Source organism: Oncorhynchus keta, chromosome 10 (assembly GCF_023373465.1).
Source record: "Oncorhynchus keta strain PuntledgeMale-10-30-2019 chromosome 10, Oket_V2, whole genome shotgun sequence".
Lineage (NCBI taxonomy): Eukaryota > Metazoa > Chordata > Actinopteri > Salmoniformes > Salmonidae > Oncorhynchus > Oncorhynchus keta.
The window spans coordinates 65141285-65163690 of NC_068430.1; the positions used below are offsets into that span (position 1 = coordinate 65141285).

The 22406-nt window shown below is 43.4% G+C and overlaps 1 protein-coding gene and 1 pseudogene across 2 annotated transcripts in view; one reads left to right on the forward strand and one right to left on the reverse strand.

Annotated features, from left to right (window-relative positions):
* Positions 1-1338: 1338 nt before the first annotated feature.
* Positions 1339-5212, reverse strand: LOC118389393 (E3 ubiquitin-protein ligase TRIM35-like; annotated as a pseudogene).
* A 10041-nt stretch (positions 5213-15253) lies between these two features.
* LOC118389394 (alpha-1,6-mannosylglycoprotein 6-beta-N-acetylglucosaminyltransferase B-like) overlaps positions 15254-22406 on the forward strand; it is a 182246-nt gene continuing 175093 nt past the window's right edge. For both annotated transcript variants that reach the window (XM_052527616.1, XM_052527617.1), the window contains exon 1: positions 15254-15880. In XM_052527616.1, the coding sequence (XP_052383576.1) occupies positions 15813-15880 (68 nt within the window). In that variant the 5' untranslated portion in view covers positions 15254-15812. The remainder of the gene's footprint in view (positions 15881-22406) is intronic.

Below are 22406 nucleotides of genomic sequence, written 5' to 3' on the forward strand. Positions count from 1 at the left end.
GAGGTAAAAGGCTCATTTTCAGCTCAGATTGCTCTGGCTCCAAACGCTGTTACTCCCCGCGTCTCATCTCTCCATCCATATGCGTCTTTCTCCATCTCTTTCTCTACCTCTCTCTCTCCCTCCTTATCCCTCGCCTCTTCTGCCCTTTGATAATTGCACAGAGCCCCCATGCAACAGCAGGCAAGACTTTTATTAGGTGTGGCACGGTGTCAGGGAATGGCCACAGCCTCCGAACAGGGATGGACAGAGTACTGGCACTCAGTGGAATACTCACCAAAAACCAACATGCACTGCAGACACCTAACAAAAACTCCCTTGCTTTCCTTAAGTAATGAAACTATTTGGTTGAAACGGGAAATCCCCCTGCTTCCACCCAGCGGGCCTCACTGCAGCGTAGCCCAGCATTAATCTCATTATGACTCTGACTGTGAGTGGGATTGGATTGGAAGGGAGCCGGAGCTCTGAATAAACAGTGGGATGCGAGAGGTTGTCCACCTGATGATGCCACTCCTCCTTCTCCACTAGAGCCTCAGGCTGCCTGGCTGCCCCACTGTTGGACTACAATGAATGAGCAGTTTCAGAGGAAGATTGGATTTGAGATTTGTGTGCACGACCACTGTTGGAAAAGGGCTGTCTGCGTATGTATCTGTGGGAGAGTGTGAAGGTCAGTTAGTTAGTTCGTTTTTTTCTGTGTATGTCTTTAGATCACATTGTGTATTAGATAGATTTGGTCTTTCCAAGGGGACTTGCCCTCTATGTGTTTCCCTTCTGACCCTCTGTTACGCTGTGGGCCTGCGGACCCATCAGTCACAGTCTCATCCTGGGGCCTGTGTGGCACCTCTGGTTCCTTCTCCCCTCAGCCCTCCAGTCAAGACACTGACTGCACCAGCGCTGTATCTTGTCTAATGCAGCAGTGTGTGTGTGTGTGTGTGTGTGTGTGTGTGTGTGTGTGTGTGTGTGTGTGTGTGTGTGTGTGTGTGTGTGTGTGTGTGTGTGTGTGTGTGTGTGTGTGTGTGTGTGTGTGTGTGTGTGTGTGTGTGTGTGTTCATAAAAACAGTTTTGGAAATGTCGAAAAACATACCATTTGAAGATCCATGGTTTTATTAAAGATTCCTTGAAGCAATATTTTTCAACAGATGGAGATTGTGGTATATTATACTGTATATAATTACAGGCCGAGGTGGTGTCAACTTTAACTGTGCTGTGCCACTGTTACAGAGGCCTTCACTGGTAGGATCTTTAGCTTGCTTTCATATGTACGCAATACTGGAATGAGTGGCTCAGTGAAAACTAGTGGCAGTGTAAGTAGGTGTGTGTTATTATCAGGGTCCGAGAACGTCAGCTCTCCAGCTGCACTCTGATCCTCCGGGGGTCCTGAACCACTTTGAGACCAGGCTTACCGTCAAACTCATTTGGGGACATTACCAGGTATACACCACAAGTATGCAAAACACCCCAGATGTCATCCCATATATCATGATTACTGACAAAGTCGGGGGCCACACCTAGAAACCAAAAGTTACTGTCCCCAACCTCCACATCCCAGCTGTTTGTCGCTGAGTTGAAACCCCCAGAACCCCTAATGCATACATAGCCAAACCTCTCTGGGTTGTCAGGAAGCTGCAGTGTTCTATCACCAACTCTCACACGGGTCAGATCCTCAGACAGGATAAGACAGGGATGGCCAGTGTTGGGGTCCAGAATCACAGGAGTTGAACAGAGACGACAAGGTTTTAATATGTCATTTAGCAGACACTTTTATCCAAAGCAACTTAGTCAAGCATGCATGTACATATGGGTGGTCCAGGGAATCAAATCCCTAATCCTAGCATTGCAAGTGCTGTGCTCTACCAACTGAGCCATACGGGACCATTTGAAATATTTAACATAAAATCAGACCCACAATCTTATCAGAGATCATAAATGTATTTGTTCTGTAAGAAATGACTCACAGTATTGAACAATCCCCTGCATCTTCTCCTAGACATTGTACGACAGATTGCCCAAGTGTCTGGCCACGTCTATCAGCGCTCCTGAGACTAGCTGTGGAGCCGGCAGTGTGCACTGGGCTCTGTAAGAACATTAGTGCTGCTGTGGGGTAGGGTTCAGAACCCCCAGAGAAGAGAGAGACAGTCACAGGAGGGAGATCACTTACCTTTTCACTGTGGCCTGGTAGGTCTGCAGAGGAATGAAAAAACAGTCTACGTTTTTAACAAAATGAATGTAAAATGATGTATGATCATATATGATGATATAATGCAATTTTACCATACACCTGTAACGCAAAATGTTTCGTTTTTAAAGTTTAGTGTAAAAAAAACTTTACCTGTAAGAACGAGATGTCGTCAGCTCTCAGTTTGTCCACTATGGCTGTGATAGTGTCTGAAAGAGGTCATATCTTTGACCATCTCCTCAATCCTCTTCTTCACCTTCCAACTCTTTTCCACCTCTTCCTTTTTCAGGGCAGCTATCCTGGCCGCCTCTTCATCTCGTAGGAACTGGTGAAGCTGGTGAAGCTGTTCTGACATGTTAGAACCACAGTCCATTGTTTTAAAATGTGTGAAGTCAATGGATGTTTGGTTGGTGTCATATCCACATTCAATTACTTTAAATTTAGTGGAGACAATGGAGTGTGGTTAGTGTTATATTCACAATCAATCACTTTGAAAATAGTCATGAGTTTGGCTTGCACCGAAGGGTTTTTCCATAAGTGGCGGCCCAATCAGATTAGAAAAGGGGATAAGGGGCCTCCCGGGTGGCGCAGTGGTTAAGGGCGCTGTACTGCAGCGCCAGCTGTGCCACCAGAGACTCTGGGTTTGCGCCCAGGCCCTGTCGTAACCGGCAGAGACCGGGAGGTCCATGGGGTGACGCACAATTGGCCTAGCGTCGTCCGGGTTAGGGAGGGTTTGGCCGGTAGGGATATCCTTGTCTCATCGCGCACCAGCGACTCCTGTGGCGGGCCAGGAGCAGAGCACGCTAACCAAGGTTGCCAGGTGCACTGTGTTTCCTCCGACACATTGTTGCGGCTGGCTTCCGGGTTGGATGCGCGCAGTGTTAAGAAGCAGTGCTGCTTGGTTGGGTTGTGTATCGGAGGACGCATGACTTTCAATCTTCGTCTCTCCCGAGCCCGTACGGGAGTTTTAGCGATGAGACAAGATAATAGCTACTAACAATTGGATACCACAAAAAGGGGGTAAAATAAATTTAAAAAAGAGAAGGGGATAGGATAACAGAGAGCATTCTTCTTCTTCTTTTGGATAATGAAGATCTGCTAGACTTGTGAGCAGTAGAGGCTGGTGGGAGGAGCTATAGGAGGACAAGCTCAATTTAATGGCTGGAATGGCATAAAACGAATGAAGTCCATTCCATTTATTCCGTTCCAACCATTACAAATTAGCCTGTCCCATTATAGCTCCTCCCACCAGCCTCTACTGCTTGTGAGTATTCTTAGGGAGTTTTACTTAAAAGCTACATATCTAGTTATGCATGTCTGTCTTTACTAAAGGTGTTTCATGCCAATACTGTGTGTTGGTGAACTGCCGTTAGCACAAGATTAATTGTTATTACAGATTACTAGAAGGAAACACTGTATTTTATATTGTACTCATGATTGACTATTGACTGAAAGGATGTATTTGTATTACTTTGATAGTTACAAATAAAGTATTATGTGTTAGAAGGCATTAAGCTTTTCCTTCTATGCTCGCTTCGAGGCAAACAACACTGAACCATGCATGAGCGCACCAGCTGTTCCAGGTGACTGTGTGATCACACTCTCCGTAGAGTAAGACCTTTAAACAATTCAACATTCACAAGGCCACAGGGCCAGGCGGATTACCAGGATCCATACACAGAGCATACCCTGACCAACTATCAAGTGTCTTCACTGACATTTTCAACCTCTCCCTGAACAAGTCTGTAATATCTAACGTGTTTCAAGCAGACCACCATAGTCGCTGTACCCAAGAATGCCAAGGTAACCTGCCTAAATGACGACAGCCTCATAGCACTCACGTCTGTAGCCATGAAGTGTTTGAATGACTGGACATGGCTCACATCAACACCATAATCCCAGAAACCCTAGACCCACTGCAATTTGCATACAGAACCATAGATGACGCAATCTCTCTTGCACTCCACACTGCCCTTTCCCACCTGGACAAAAGAAACACCTGCGTGAGAATGCTGTTTGCTGACTACACCTCAGCGTTCAACACCATAGTTGTGTTTTATTGTGTTACTTTTTTAAAATATTTAATTATTTTTATTATATATATTTTTAAACTGCATTGTTGGGTAAGGGTTTGTAAGTAATAATTTAATGGTAAGGTCTACAACGGTTGTATTTGGAGCATGTGATAAATACAATTTGATTTGATATGAAAAGCCACCTCCTCTCAGCCCACAAAACAAATAAACAAAAAAATCCTCTAGCATTAGCCCTGGCTCGAGGGGAAGTAATGTAGTTGTTAAAGAGTGAGTGGGAACATTTGGAATGGAAATTCCATAGTTCCTGCCAGGGTTGCACATTTTGGGGAATATTAATTCCCACTTTCGGTGGGAATTAAACGGGAATATAGACAGAAGGACTATTCATTCCGTATCGAGGAAGTTTAGCTTTACACCGTGATTGAAATTTAAAGGTGTTAGCAGACACTCTTAAATAACCTTTACATTTATATTGCGCGATCTGTAACGCTTCAGCGACACAGATTGAATAGCGCCCTAAATCCATAGTTTAAGAAATTCACAGTTCCAAATATCTAAATGTTGGGCAGATTTTTACAATGACCACATGCTGCTTACCTTATGATCTTCTGCATCTTCATCTATGCGGATGCAGTTATGACCTTTGTGATTCCTTGAATCACGACACACCAAACAGATAGCGTGTTCATCCTTCAGACAGAAGAGCTTGTGTTTCTCACCATGCAGACTGCAGAGCACCTCAGACCCTGCTGAAGATCTCTGACTCCTTTCCTTTAAGAAGGCCTCACACAGGTTCTTTAGAGACGGGTTATTAGGAGGCTCCAGACCTTGAGGATCTTCTCCTGCAGACTGGACACTCTTGGGATCCGCTCTTTTCCCAGAATTTCTGCAGACAGGCTTTACAGAAGCTGTGGCTACACGACATGACAACAGGATCTCTGAAGATGTCACAGCACACAGGACAGGATAAATTCTCAATGGGGAGAGAGAATTTGCAAGCCATTTTCACACTTGCCTCGCTCCTCTGGAAGGGCAAGCAGAGTTTACTTTCACTTTGGAAGACCCACTCTGTTTGTTAAAAGAGCTATACAGTTTAGTGGAATGTCCTTGTCTTCTTCAGTATCTGCTCTGAGATGTTGACATCAAAGGTCATGTGTTGTGAACCTTGTTCTGTGTTGAACCACAGGCAAATAAAGAGTTCTTAGCTGTTGACTTCAGGCTTATAGTTGCATTGCTGTCTGTCTGCTACACCTGATGGTGTGTTGGTTTGTTTGTCAAAGCGTTGCAACAATGTTACTAATCAAATCAAATGTATTTATAGAGCCCTTCTTACATTAGCTGATATCTCGAAGTGCTGTACAGACACCCAGCCTAAAACCCCAAACAGCAAGCAATGCAGGTGTAGAAACACGGTGGCTAGGAAAAACTCCCTAGAAAGGCCAAAACCTAGGAAGAAACCTAGAGAGGAACCAGGCTATGAGGGGTGGCCAGTCCTCTTCTGGCTGTGCCAGGTGGAGATTATAACAGAACATGGCCAAGATGTTCAAATGTTCATAAATGACCAGCATGGTCAAATAATAATAATCACAGTAGTTGTCGAGGGTGCAGCAAGTCAGCACCTCAGGAGTAAATGTCAGTTGGTTTTTCATTGCCGATCATTAAGAGTGTCTCTACCACTCTCCACTGCAGGAGAGCAGAACTGGGTAATAACAGGAGAAGTTTAATTATCAAAACCAACGGCATCCAGAAATACAAAATATGGGCACAAAACCCGTCGTGCACCAGTCAGAAATGTGCACAAGCAACAAACAATTTCACACAAAGACATGGGGGGACAGAGAGTTAAATACATGACAAGTAATGAGGAAAGGTAAACCAGGTGTGTGGGAAACCAAGACAAAACAAATGGAAAATGAAAGGTGGATCGGCGATGGCTAGAAGACCGGTGACGTCGACCGCCGAACGCCGCCTGAACAAGGACAGGAACCGACTTTGGCGGAAGTCGTGACATCATGCTCCAGGTACTCAACTAGTCTAAAGAAGACCAGCTTCATTGCTTCTTTAATCAGAACCACAGTTTTCAGCTGTTCTAACATAATTTTCTAATGATCAATTAGCCTTTTAAAACGATAAACTTGGATTAGCTAACACAACGTGCCATTAGAACACAGGAGGGATGTTTGATGATAATGGGCCTCTGTACGCCTATGTAGATATTCCATTAAACAACTTGCCATTTTCATCTACAATAGTCATTTACAAATTGAATAATGTCTACACTGTATTTCTGATCAATTTTATGTTATTTTAATGGACAAAAAATTGCTTTTCTTTAAAAAATAAGGACATTTATAAGTGACCCCAAACTTTTGAACAGTAGTATACCTGAATTTGTCCAATAGGTTATCTTGTTTGCAACTGTTGGACTAATGATTACACCCAAGATCAGCTAGATGCAGGCAAGGGTGCGCAAGGCGGTATTGAATGTGTCACTGTCTGTCACCTAAAAATATTCTCGACCTGTGTGCACCTACGTTGTAAACTTTCATTCACAGGCTAGGTTGTAGCAACCTCATGATGGGTATAGGGAACATTTGAGTATCATGTAGTAGCCTAAGCGTATCAATGTTACATTGAACTGGGTGAATGGAATATGAATGACAGTCATCCAATATGCTGTAATAGAAATAAGGCCATGCTCATGAAAAAAAAGTTGTCCTCCCTCATCTTAAACGGCACCGACCGCCACTGGTGTCAATGGTGTGTGTGCTGTAGTTAGAGAGGTGGGCAATCATCACACTCATGTTACAATCACAGTTAGGAGGTGTTGAAACAGGCCTACCTCAGTGTCATATCCCAGCCTTTGTATTATTCCAACCCTCACCTGCGGAGTGAAATCTGAATTACAGAGGAAATTAGCTTTGGTTGGTTAGAGGAGATGTATAGGTGTCATCCTGTCTTTCCCTGCAATCTGTGTCAGACACATCATTGAGACGACAGGACACCTGAGAGTGACTGTCACTCATACAACATACTACTCAGCCACTGAGAGAGCTGAATTCTGCCATACTGGGACCAGTGTGTGTGTGTGTGTGTGTGTGTGTGTGTGTGTGTGTGTGTGTGTGTGTGTGTGTGTGTGTGTGTGTGTGTGTGTGTGTGTGTGTGTGTGTGTGTGTGTGTGTGTGTGTGTGTGTGTGTGTGTGTGTGTGTGTGTGTGGTCACGCCCTGGACATAGACAGGCTTTTTATTCTCTATTTTGGTTAGGTCAGGGTGTGACTAGGGTGGGCATTCTGTGTTCTTTTTTCTATGTATTTGTATTTCTTTGTTTTTGGCCGGGTATGGTTCTCAATCAGGGACAGCTGTCTGTCGTTGTCTCTGATTGAGAACCATACTTAGGTAGCTTGTCAGCTCTTGCTGACAAGGGTTTTGTGGGTAGGTATTTTCTGTATTTCGTGTGTTTTGCACCTGACGGAGCTGTTTCGGTTGTTTCTTTTGTTCCTTGTTGTATTTAGTGTTCAGTTTATTAAAATAATGATGAACACTTACCACGCTGCATCTTGGTCCTCACCTTCTTCATACGACGACCGTTACTGTGTGTGTATGTGTGTGTCATTGTAGCAGTAGGCTACTCCTTTGTATAAAACTGAGATTGAGATTTGTATTTGTATTTATTATGGATCCCCATTAGCTGCCGATCCCCACACTACAACTATGACAGACAAAACGAGAAGAAAAAAAATCCAGAAGATCACATTGTGATCTTTTTAAGTGGGAGAACTTGCACAATTGGTGGCTGGTGCGGGTGCTACGGGTGGGTGTTGCTATGGTGACCAGTGAGCTCACATAAGGCGGGGGGCTTTACCTAGCAAAGACTTTTAGATGACCTGGAGCCAGTGGGTTTGGTGACGAATATGTAGCGAGGGCCAGCCAACGAGAGCATACAGGTCGGGGTGGGTAGTATATGGGGCTTTGGTGACAAAACGGATGGCACTGTGATAGACTACATCCAATTTGTTGAGTAGAGTGTTGGAGGCTATTTTGTAAATGACACCGCTGAAGTCAAAGATAGGTAGGATAGGTAGCATGTAGAGGTCTGTCAGTTTTACGAGGGTATGTTTGGCAGCATGAGTGAAGGAGGCTTTGTTGCGAAATAGGAAGCTGATTCTAGATTTAATTTTGGATTGGAGATGCTTAATGTGAGTCTAGAAGGAGAGTGTAGTCTAACCAGACACCAAGGTATTTGTAGTTTCCAGAGTAGCGATGCAATTCGGGTGGGCGGGTGTGGGCGGGTTCGGGCAGCAATCGGTTGAAGAGCATGCATTTAATTTTACTAGCATTTAAAAGCAGTTGGAGGCCCCGGAAGGAGTGTTGTATGGCGGGTTGCAGGAAAGTATATTCAGTTTGTAGATGGAAAGTGAGACTAAGTGAGATTAAGATATATATACGGGAAAAAAACAAAGAAACTAGTTGAGGTAAGGTCATGGGACAAGACGGGACAAGACAAACACACTTCCGACTGCTACACCATCTTGGATTGCCAATAAATAAAGGTAAAGGATCCGGGAACCCAAATGATTTGGGTAGAGATGAGAGGGACATATTAGCAATTTTATTACACCTGTGATTGAGAACACCTCCTGAATGCTCATGTATACACACACACACACACACACACACACACACACACACACACACACACAATCAAACCTCCAAGACACCGGGTTAAATGTGGAAGACACATTTCAGTTGAATGCATTCATTTGATACAACTGACTAGGTATTCCCCTTTCCCACTGATTTCCCTCATTCATTACAAATAGATCAATGTCCGTTATTGTTACGTCTGCTCTCTACACGTCTCTTCTTCACTTCTCCATCGATTCTCTTCATCCCTCCATTTGTCTGTATCGCTCCCCCTTTTTTTTACATCCGTTAGTCCAAGGAAAAAGATTGCTAATTGGAACAAAAAGCTGTTGGAATGAGAAACGATAGAATGGTCAGATAGGAGGGAAACAGAGTTTGCATCCCAAATAGCACCCTGTTCACTCTTTAGTGCACTACTTCTGACCAGAGCCCTATGGGTCCTAGTCAAAATAGTGCACTGTATAGGGAATAAGATGTCATTTAAGACGCAGCCAGAATGATTAACGATTATTCATTAGCTACTTTTTTTCAATTACAGTTCAGTCTTAATGAATTGTTTTTGTTTGTTTATCTCGACTCCCAGACACCCAATTAGCCAGTCTTTATTAGGGGATCAAGGAGAAGAGGGAGGACGAGGGAAATGAAACTGATCATTTAAATAGGCTTCCTTTTGCTCCTTCTATGTAACCTTTACTGCATCACAAAGTACTGGATGGGTAACAGTGCTCACCTGCTAGACAGGTAGCCTAGTGGTTAGGGCGTTGGGCCACTAACTAAAAGGTTGCTAGATCAAATCTTCTGAGCTGACAAAGTATAAATATATTGTTCTGCCCCTGAACAAGGCAGTTAACCCATTGTTCCTAAGCTGTCATTGTAAATAAGAACTTGTTCTTAACTGACTTACCTAGTTACATTTAAAAAAAAAACATATATATATAATAATAATATTGCTTTCATCCTCTGTTCAAATTAGTGCGGTTAAAATCATAACAGGTCTCACTAATTCACAATAGTGAGGATTCCATAGCTGGGCTGAGTTTAGGTTTGGCTTGGCATTGAGCCCAGAATCAAAGCTTACTTGAAGTTCTCTGTGTGTCAACTAGCTAGATCCCAAGCCAAACATGGACATATGAATCATGTGTGTACTCTGTCTACAAATGCTACACTAGATTAGATTACAATCTGCTTCTCATAACTCCACTCTCCTGTATGGTTTCTATTTACAGGACTAACATACCACGGAAAAAGAAAGCACATTCCTAGCTGAAGAGTTCCTCAAGGTGCCATTGTGAATTAAATTAGATCTGTAACATTGGCAGTAGAGTATGTGATCACTGTGCACGATTCAAAACAGAGTATCCCCAGCCAACAACATCGACCTTACCTCAACTGTCAACTTTGGCTGGCAAAACAACGGATTTAAAATGACGTTCTGCATGGCCTGTGTTCTTGCTCTTTGTTCAAACCAAACGAGAAGCGAGGAAGCCTTTGACACAAATCAATTTGCTCTCCCTTTTCACCACACAAACAGCTTCTCCTTTTCAACACAGGGTTATCAGCCCTGTCCAGAAGCCTACAATCTAGCCATCTGCAAGTTAGTGATTTACCATCCACCACCAGACAAATATTATTTCATAGGCTTTGTTTCCCTTGGTAATAGAACACAGACGACTTGTGTCGTCAGAAATCAGGGGCCTCAATTTTGATCTTAAGTATGACTTACGTAGAAAATAAGTAGTTATTTATAAAACCTATAAAACCTTTGACGTGAAATGATCTTAACTCTATGCAAAGTCTAGACTTGACATGAGTGATTTTCCTGCTGGTTATGTAGGGTTATTGCAGTTTGGGACACAAATACAGTGGGGAGAACAAGTATTTGATACACTGCCGATTTTGCAGGTTTTCCTACTTACAAAGCATGTAGAGGTCTGTCATTTTTGATCATAGGTACACTTCAACTGTGGGAGACGGAATCTAAAACAAAAATCCAGAAAATCACATTGTATGATTTTTAAGTAATTAATTAGCATTTTATTGCATGACATAAGTATTTGATCACCTACCAACCAGTAAGAATTTCAGCTCTCACAGACCTGTTAGTTTTTCTTGAAGAATCCCTCCTGTTCTCCACTCAATACCTGTATTAACTGCACCTGATTGAACTCATTACCTGTATAAAAGGCACCTGTCCACACACTCAATCAAACAGACTCCAACCTCTCCACAATGGCCAAGACCAGAGAGCTGTGTAAGGACATCCGGAATACAATTGTAGACCTGCACAAGGCTGGGATGGGCTACAGGACAATAGGCAAGCAGCTTGGTGAGAAGGCAACAACTGTTGGCACAATTATTAGAAAATGGAAGAAGTTCAAGATGACGGTCAATCCCCCTCGGTCTGGGGCTCCATACAAGATCTCACCTCGTGGGGCATCAATGATCATGAGGAAGGTGAGGGATCAGCCCAGAACTACACGGCAGGACCTGGTCAATGACCTGAAGAGAGCTGGGACCACAGTCTCAAAGAAAACCATTAGTAACACACTACGCCGTCATGGATTAAAATCCTGCAGCGCACGCAAGGTCCCCCTGCTCAAGCCAGCGCATCTCCAGGCCCATCTGAAGTTTGCCAATGACCTTCTGGATGATCCAGAGGAGGAATGGGAGACGGTCATGTGGTCTGATGAGACAAAAATAGAGCTCTTTGGTCTAAACTCCACTCGCCGTGTTTGGAGGAAGAAGAAGGACGAGTTCAACCCCAAGGACACCATCCCAACCGTGAAGCATGGAGGTGGAAACATCATTCTTTGGGGATACTTTTCTGCAAAGGGGACAGGACGACTGCACCGTATTGAGGGGAGGATGGATGGGGCCATGTATCGCGAGATCTTGGCCAACAACCTCCTTCCCTCAGTAAGGGCATTGAAGATGGGTCGTGGCTGGGTCTTCCAGCATGACAACGACCCAAAACACACAGCCAGGGCAACTAAGGAGTGGCTCCATAAGAAGCATCTCAAGGTCCTGGAGTTGCCTAGCCAGTCTCCAGACCTGAACCCAATAGAAAATCTTTGGAGGGAGCTGAAAGTCCGTGTTGCCCAGCGACAGCCCCGAAACCTGAATGATCTGGAGAAGGTCTGTATGGAGGAGTGTGCCAAAATCCCTGCTGCAGTGTGTGCAAACCTGGTCAAGAACTACAGGAAACGTATGATCTCTGTAATTGCAAACTAAGGTTTCTGTACCAAATATTAAGTTCTGCTTTTCTGATGTATCAAATACTTATGTCATGCAATAAAATGCTAATTAATTACTTAAAAATCATACAATGTGATTTTCTGGATTTTTGTTTTAGATTCCGTCTCCCACAGTTGAAGTGTACCTATGATCAAAAATGACAGACCTCTACATGCTTTGTAAGTAGGAAAACCTGCAAAATCGGCAGTGTATCAAATACTTGTTCTCCCACTCTACTTCCAAGCCTGTTGTGAACTTTGCGGCAGCTTTATGAACAATTTGTTAAGAATTATCCATTAAAGGTGTGAGGAAGTAATTGCCAGACGCTAGGTGTTTTGAATTAAAAACAGGATGGATGTTCTATAAATAGTATGTCAAATTAGAAAAAAGTAACCATGGCTGTTCTTGCGTTATTGGAAGACATTGAAAACTGTGACTATGGAAGGGAGAGAGTTTTCAAAGACCGGAATGACTTTTTGCGCATGATGATCCATGGCTTGTAAATCGCTATTGTCTCCCAGGAAATGTTCTGTTAGATTTGTACGTGGGTATATCACAGCCATCATTGAGCCGCATCCTGCCACAGGTGATCGAGGTGATTCCACACGTATTGTCCACGAGATACATTAGTTTCCCATTTTCAGCCGACGAACAGACGCGCGAGAAAGCCGAGTTTGTCCGCTCATTTAATTTCCCAGCGGTCATAAGTGCAGTTAACTGCACACATATTGCCTTACGCGCACCGTCTGTAGATGAACATGTATATTAAACATGTATATGTTAACAGGAATCATTTCCATTCATTGAATGTTCAGATCAGCTGTGATGCCTGTATGCGACTACTCAATGTATGCTCCAAGTGGCCAGGGTCTACGCACCACTCGTTCATTCTGTGCCACATCAGAGTAGGCCTGCGTCTAGAAGCTGGTGAGAGTGGAGGCGGGTGGCTTCTCGGTGAGTTATTAAAAAAAACATGTATAATAGCCCATTAACCGTGCAAAAGAATGTAACACAACGACTAGGTGGTCGCAGAACAGCAGAGGAAATGCGCTACAATTTGGCGCACGGTAGAACAAGGTCGGCTGTAAGACCGTCGGACTGCTGAAGGGCAGGTGCCGTCAATTTTAAGGTCATTTGAGATGTATAGATCACAGGTGCGTAAATGACAAATGGGCTTCTTAAAACCTGCGTAAGCAAGTGTCTTTTATGAATCCAACGTAAGCACACTGTCGGAAATTATCTTACGACTAAGTTCAAGTATAAATCTAATATTTTTTTTTAGATAAATGAGGCTCCTGGTAATTTCTCTAGCTTTAAAAAAAAAGTTCAAAATGGCTTATTTTCTGTTACTGATGCTGGCACCATACTCCCTCCTGTCTCTGTCTACTGTTACAGTGTATCGGTATGGTATATGGATGACACCAGTTATGCTGATTTCAATGTTATACATCCCTCAAGCATAACACTCTGACAAGGACCAGGGATTTATACACTCTTGCACAGTCTGCAGGTATAATGATGGTTGTCATTGTGTGTTGAGTACCAGAATGATAGCAGGTACTGAACATTGGGTTGGATCCACTATGGTGCAGAACTGTACACGGAGCAGGTTTAGCCATAACACTACGTGCCTCAGTAAACCGCCAATGGTGTTAAGGGTTATTTGCGCCCACTGTGAGGAGTGAAGCCCCGCGCCACTGCAGAGCAAATGAGTATGTCTGTGACAGAATGATCTTTAGACTGCATTGATCTCTTTTCTCGTTCATGGTGTGTGTGTGTGTGTGTGTGTGTGTGTGTGTGTGTGTGTGTGTGTGTGTGTGTGTGTGTGTGTGTGTGTGTGTGTGTGTGTGTGTGTGTGTGTGTGTGTGTGTGTGTGTGTGTGTGTGCAAACATCCACAAGTAGTTGCAGGGGACATGGAAAGGATATAGTCTAATTATATTTTGTCATCCATTTGTGACAGGCTGGAAGCAACACATGGTCCGCCACAGGAGTATGCCCCCCAATATGGACAGTTATATTACCTTCCTGTGCATTTCGGTAGAGAGTGTAAAATCATCATAACAGGTATCCCTAATTCACAATAGTGTTTTTTTCCACAACAGACTGAGGATAGACCAAGACCGAGTCCCTGAACCAGTGATCATGTACCTGAATTTGGAGGGCCAATGCGCTGCCTGTCAGTCAAAATGACACATCAGTGTCTCTCTCTCATGCATGACTGGGCTGGAGATTTCTATTTTCTGTCATCTGCATTTGGGCCCCTACAGATCTGCTCTCACTGACTCGCTCTGTGCTGATTTCTGCTCCACTGCACCAGTGATTCAGAGAGCTGGAAAGTGTGAAGGGACTTGTGATGTGTCTGAATATGATTTTCTCTCCCTTTTGGTGTTGTTTTTTTATACCTCGGCCCATTCCGGGCCCACAGGGAATGAGCAGAGTAGTCTTATAGCTTATTGTGTGTCAGATTCAATTCTGATGATAGTTTCACGTTCAGCGGTTTGAGCAGCTCAAAGATTTACTGTATCTTCCCTAGATGAAATGCCACAAATTCAGTGTCCGTTTACAAGTTTATAGTTAATCAAACCACTAACTTCTTACCTTAATAGAGGACAACTCAGTGTATTCTGGATGCATATATAAACACTATACCAATGAAGCAACATTGCAGTATAATATAAGGGAATGTCGTTATTATGAAGTGAATCTATGTTCGCCGTTCAAGTGACCGCTGGGTGTCACTGTTGCATCCGAATCGACGTAGAGTTTGGTCGCTGTCCATGGTCCTGAAATAGACAGCGACAGCTATAACGGAGGGTGAACATCTCCTCTGGATGTGCTATCAGCGTGGCATTTATTTGAAGAGATATTGGAATATGAGTAGTTTACACAAATATTTGTTTGAAAGAGCTACCGGACAAATAGTTTTACAATATGCAATATTATAAAATTACCAATGCAAGGGAGGCATGGTAACGAAATTGGCTATTTTTGCACAATAATTATCTAAGTCAGCAAAACTTTAATTGATATAAATGTCACTGGTGGCACAAGGTGTCTTGAACAAAAACCGTAGATGGCGCTATAACGAATCGTGTGCTTAAGGTAGCACCCTAACTATCAAACGCACCTAAATTTCTCAACCCTCCCGAACCAGACGCCAAAAAGCACTAGCGTGGAAAGGAGGTTGAGTAAAGCCCTCAAAGGATACGGGAGGATAAACGCTCCTAGGCGCATTAGTTCATTGCTTTCTTCAGAGAGGAAAGGCACCCAATAGACTTCGTTCTCTGAGTGTACATATTGGGAACAGGGATTTTGGAGACCAAGTTGCACTGATTCGGTCTAAATTTTCTTCCACATCTGCTTTGAGGAATGCTGCTCTAATACGCGACAGACCATATCGTTCCAGTTACCCGGACAATCTGCAGCGACTAAAATCGAGATTTTGCAAAGTGACATAATGCAATCTAAATCGTAGGATTAAAAACACAGACTTCGCTCAGATTTCAAGAAGTCAGAACTCTGGTTTAAGATACTGTTCGCGGATTCAATTGAACGAAAACTTATGGATAAAATCTTACATCTGACTATTTTCTCGGAGTTGAACCCCTAAAACGTTGAATCCCTAAAACGCAGGCGGCGTGCAGCAGTTTCAGCACCTAGTTGAGGCCCAGGTTGCGAGGTTAACGATGTCGGGGGTCGCTTGTTTGGTTGCGTGTTTTGGGAAATGATTACTGGCAACATCGACGGTAAAATAATGGTTAGAAGATGGCTTGTGACGTTCAAACCTTTCAGGTAAGAGACAAAGAATGTGTAGCCTAATATTTCCACTCTAGGCTTTGGTATTCATTTATTACACCCGGCACGTGTGTTACAAATGAATATATTGTCATGGAATAGCACATTTCTTTTTAAAAGCCCAATGTATTGTTATTTAACTTAAAGGTTATTTGTCATTTAACCTAATCAATGACGATAATTAATGTATTGAATCACCAGCATGTCTATAGGCTACACTTAATCCCTGACCATAATTATATTGCAATAAACGGATAAATTGGCAGCAGTACGTGTGCCTGCATCGGTGTTTTCATCCACCATCCTGCATGCGCGTGAGTGTGTTTGGTAATCTGTTGACGGAGTCTCCCGACAACACCAGCTGTTTTTTTCCCTCCTCTAACAGAGAAACGAGATTAAATTAGAGATTACATTCCCGTGTTCACAACTGTATCCGTATGTCAACAGGAAACACGTAAAGCGCATTATCAACCTAGCGAGCTAACGAGCGGTAATAAAATGCTTATCGCTTGGTTTGCTTCATTAGCATGGCACCATATTCCCAAATGGCACCATATTCCCTATATAGTGGACTACTTTTGACCAGGACCTGCACACAATAGCCCATAATGTCAAAATCGAGTCCTGTTTTTCGATACACCTAGTCCACCACTACAAAGATACAAGCGTCTGTCCTAACTAACTCAGTTGCCGGAGAGAGGAAATACACCGTTCAGGGATTTCACCATGAGGCCAATGGTGACTTTAAAACGGTTAGAGTTTATGGCTGTGATCGGAGAAAACTGAGGACAGATCAACAACATTGTAGTTACTCCACAATACTAACCTTAACTCAGTGAAAATAATGCATCCTGTTTACAACGGGGCACTGAAGTATGCTGTATGCATAACATTTGTCAATGCAATTGACATGACTGAGTACCACTCTCCATATTTTCAAGCAGAGTGGTGGCTGCATCATGTTATGTGTATGCTTGTAGTGGTTAAGGACTGGGGCGTTTCTCAGAATAAAAAATAAACGGAATGGAGTTAAGCACAGGTCAAATCCTAAAGGAAAACCTGCTTCAGTCTGCTTTCCACGCACTGGGAGATTAATACATTTTTTCAACAGGACAATAACCTAAAACACAAGGCCAAATCTATAATGAAATGCTTAAAAAGTAGGTTCCTGAGTGACCGAGTTACAGTTTAGACTTAAAACTACTTCAAATCTATGGCAAAACCTGAAAATAGTTGTTTAGAAATGATCAACAACCAATTTGGCAGAGCTTGAAGAATCAAAAAAATAAATAATGGGCAATATGTTGCAAAATCCAGGTGTAGAAAGCTCTTAGAGACTTACCCATAAAGACTCACAGCTGTAATCGCTGCCAAAGATGCTTCTACAAAGTATTGACTGAGGGGTGTGAATACTTATGTAAATGAGCCATTTCTGTATTTAATTTGCACAAATTAGCAAAAATGTCTAAAAATATGTTTTGCACTTTGTCATTATGGAGTATTGTGTGTAGATGGGTGAACAGATGATATTGAATCAATTTTGAATTCAAGCTGTAACACAAGAAAATGTGGAATAAGTCTGAAGGCACTTGTACTTTCTGAAGGCACTGTACTGTAGATATGAAGGGGGTATTTTATACACGTTAACCATTGGAGTAACAAGTCAGTCTGTCACGGTCTGCCATCCTTCTGTAGTGCATCCGGATTTTCTCCGTTGTCTCGGCCTGTCCCCCAAGGGGTTAACATTGATATAAATTCTCCATTCTGTAAAAATGTTTTTTTAAATTTTTATAAACCCTTATCATTTTCTCTGGTTCAAAGGCTTTGACCTCAAATCCTAGTGTGCAGATTTCAGGTTCAATCAGGCTGCATTTAGATTACACTACGATCAGAGCCGACTGCAGGCAATCACATTTTCAACATTTTGATGCTATATTTCTAATTATATAAAATATATGCAACAAATTTTCCACCAACAGGGTTTTGTGTCAATGCAACACACAACCAATGAAACAACGTATATTGACTTTGGGCACTTCAATATCACTTCAACACCACACTAAATAGACTGTCAATCTAGACAAACAGAAAGCACATCCCTCCCTACTCAGTATCGAAGGCTTGGCTTGACAATCTCCGAATGTCGTTAAACTTTTTAGTGTTTTTTAACAGATGTCTCTTTCCATTCCTCAATTGGCCACTGCACAGTTTGGATTAATATATATACAGTGCCTTGCGAAAGTATTCGGCCCCCTTGAACTTTGCGACCTTTTGCCACATTTCAGGCTTCAAACATAAAGATATAAAACTTAATTTTTTTGTGAATCAACAACAAGTGGGACACAATCATGAAGTGGAACGACATTTATTGGATATTTCAAACTTTTTTAACAAATCAAAAACTGAAAAATTGGGCGTGCAAAATTATTCAGCCCCCTTAAGTTAATATATATACTTTGTAGCACCACCTTTTGCTGCGATTACAGCTGTAAGTCGCTTGGGGTATGTCTCTATCAGTTTTGCACATCGAGAGACTGACATTTTTTCCCATTCCTCCTTGCAAAACAGCTCGAGCTCAGTGAGGTTGGATGGAGAGCATTTGTGAACAGCAGTTTTCAGTTCTTTCCACAGATTCTCGATTGGATTCAGGTCTGGACTTTGACTTGGCCATTCTAACACCTGGATATGTTTATTTTTGAACCATTCCATTGTAGATTTTGCTTTATGTTTTGGATCATTGTCTTGTTGGAAGACAAATCTCCGTCCCAGTCTCAGGTCTTTTGCAGACTCCATCAGGTTTTCTTCCAGAATGGTCCTGTATTTGGCTCCATCCATCTTCCCATCAATTTTAACCATCTTCCATGTCCCTGCTGAAGAAAAGCAGGCCCAAACCATGATGCTGCCACCACCATGTTTGACAGTGGGGATGGTGTGTTCAGGGTGATGAGCTGTGTTGCTTTTACGCCAAACATAACGTTTTGCATTGTTGCCAAAAAGTTCAATTTTGGTTTCATCTGACCAGAGCACCTTCTTCCACATGTTTGGTGTGTCTCCCAGGTGGCTTGTGGCAAACTTTAAACAACACTTTTTATGGATATCTTTAAGAAATGGCTTTCTTCTTGCCACTCTTCCATAAAGGCCAGATTTGTGCAATATACGACTGATTGTTGTCCTATGGACAGAGTCTCCCACCTCAGCTGCAGATCTTTGCAGTTCATCCAGAGTGATCATGGGCCTCTTAGCTGCATCTCTGATCAGTCTTCTCCTTGTATGAGCTGAAAGTTTAGAGGGACAGCCAGGTCTTGGTAGATTTGCAGTGGTCTGATACTCCTTCCATTTCAATATTATCGCTTGCACAGTGCTCCTTGGGATGTTTAAAGCTTGGGAAATCTTTTTGTATCCAAATCCGGCTTTAAACTTCTTCACAACAGTATCTCGGACCTACCTGGTGTGTTCCTAGTTCTTCATGATGCTCTCTGCGCTTTTAACGGACCTCTGAGACTATCACAGTGCAGGTGCATTTATACGGAGACTTGATTACACACAGGTGGATTGTATTTATCATCATTAGTCATTTAGGTCAACATTGGATCATTCAGAGATCCTCACTGAACTTCTGGAGAGAGTTTGCTGCACTGAAAGTAAAGGGGCTGAATAATTTTGCACGCCCAATTTTTCAGTTTTTGATTTGTTAAAAAAGTTTGAAATATCCAATAAATGTCGTTCCACTTCATGATTGTGTCCCACTTGTTGTTGATTCTTCACATAAAAATACAGTTTTATATCTTTATGTTTGAAGCCTGAAATGTGGCAAAAGGTCACAAAGTTCAAGGGGGCCGAATACTTTCGCAAGGCACTGTGTATATATATATATATATATAAATAAAATGTCATTTAAAAAATACATGTATAGACAAAGATTTTAAAAATATATTTTTTTGTATAAAGATAATCATTATATTGTTAGATTATAGGAGTAACTCTGGTAGGCCTGAAACAGTCTTCCTCACCTCAAGTTCAACCGTCATAGTCAGTTGGAGCGCCGTGGCGCACTGCCTTCATCACATAGGCCTGCAGTAGCTAAAGCTTAATAATAGCCACACCATACCTTCGCAAGGTTTGGTTTCTAAACTGTATTAGGGTAATAACAAAAGTAAGTAAAGCCATTGCTTATATGGAAAATACGAACAGAAGAGGGAATGTAAACTAGGGAAAAAAATCAACTACCCTCAAAAGACCAATTAGTGGTAAAAAATGTCAGAATTGGTCTGCCTCTGTGAACTAGCCTACATTCAAAACAAATCATTTAAAAAATCATTATACAGAGGGCAATCCTAATTGTCCCATTAACATCAGTAACAATGAGCGTAAGCGGAAGACTGCAGAAAAAAACTGCCTACCAAATTATTCGAAAACAGTCTGCTGAGCACCAAACAACCCAACCGCCGGTTCACTTCATTCAACCTGGGGGCGAGATCTGATAAGCGTAGGTACGTGCGGCAAGCCAATTAGGAGATAGCGGATCTGTGCGTCTGATCCAATTACCCGACCCAAGCATTTACTTTAAGCGTTTTAATTAGAGAGGAGTCCGGCAGGCTCTGTGTCTAATCCTCCTTTATTATCACATCTCTATCACCCTCAGGTCCTCTATCACCCTCAGGTCCTCTATCACCACAGGCCCTCTATACCCTCAGGTCCTCTATCACCCTCAGGTCCTCTATCACCCTCAGGTCCTCTATCACCCTCAGGCCCTCTACTACCCTCAGGTCCTCTATCACCCTCAGGTCCTCTATCACCCTCAGGTCCTCTATCACCCCAGGCCCTCTATACCCTCAGGTCCTCTATCACCCTCAGGTCCTCTATCACCCTCAGGTCCTCTATCACCCTCAGGCCCTCTACCACCCTCAGGTCCTCTATCACCCCAGGCCCTCTATACCCTCAGGTCCTCTATCACCCTCAGGTCCTCTATCACCCTCAGGTCCTCTATCACCCTCAGGCCCTCTATCACCCTCGGGCCCTCTATCACCCTCAGGTCCTCTACCACCCTCAGGTCCTCTACCACCCTCAGGTCCTCTATCACCCTCAGGTCCTCTATCACCCTCAGGTCCTCTATCACCCTCAGGTCCTCTATCACCCCAGGCCCTCTATACCCTCAGGTCCTCTATCACCCTCAGGTCCTCTATCACCCTCAGGTCCTCTATCACCCTCAGGCCCTCTACCACCCTCAGGTCCTCTATCACCCCAGGCCCTCTATACCCTCAGGTCCTCTATCACCCTCAGGTCCTCTATCACCCTCAGGTCCTCTATCACCCTCAGGCCCTCTATCACCCTCGGGCCCTCTATCACCCTCAGGCCCTCTACCACCCTCAGGTCCTCTACCACCCTCAGGTCCTCTATCACCCTCAGGTCCTCTATCACCCTCAGGTCCTCTATCACCCTCAGGTCCTCTATCACCCTCAGGTCCTCTATCACCCTCAGGTCCTCTATACCCCAGGCCCTCTATACCCCAGGCCCTCTATACCCTCAGGCCCTCTATCACCCTCAGGTCCTCTATCACCCTCAGGTCCTCTATCACCCCAGGCCCTCTATACCCTCAGGTCCTCTATCACCCTCAGGTCCTCTATCACCCTCATGGAGAGGCTTTGAAATAGGGATTAACAATAAGGGAGAAAAGATGGAATCGATCGCCCTGAGACGGGACTGGGGCGCAGTGCTTTGACAGACATGCACTCCGAAGCACACATCATTGAAAAGAACACTGCATCACCATGCAGAAGCATTAGGGACAACGTACACGTGCCCATGGCAAAGCATACTTATGCATACACACATTACACACATTACACACACACACACACACACACACACACACACACACACACAAACACACACACACACACACACACACACACACACACACACACACACACACACACACACACACACACACACACACACACACACACACACACACACACACACACACACACACACACACACACACACTCCATATGGCCGTGTTCAGGATTATAGAGCCCAAAGAAGCCCAAAGGTCACAGGGAGAAGTTTGGGAAATGAGGGATTTGAAAGAGAAGTTGACTTGAGCCCTTTGCTTTTTCCATTTAATCAGCTCCTGTTCCCTCTGAGTTTGACTGCGTCCCCATAGTATTACATTGCTGTCCTTGTCCCCTTATTTCCCTTAGTTTATTCACAGACCTGAACGACATGGATTGGTAGAAGCAGCATGGTCGGAGTGATTTGGTATCAAATACATCAAACACATTGTTTCCATGGTTTCTAGCTGCTTGCTGCCATTCCATTGGTTCCGCTACTCATTATTATGAGCCGTTCTCCCCTCAGCCTCCACCACTGTTAACTACTGTACCTGCCTATGGTCAGTGGCCCAAAGGAAAGGGAACAGAAAAGGAAGTCATTCCACAGTACTAGGACCCCACAATATGACTTTCTCAAATAGCTTTGTGACCAGATGGTCATAGCCAGGTAAATAATCCCAATCCCAGTT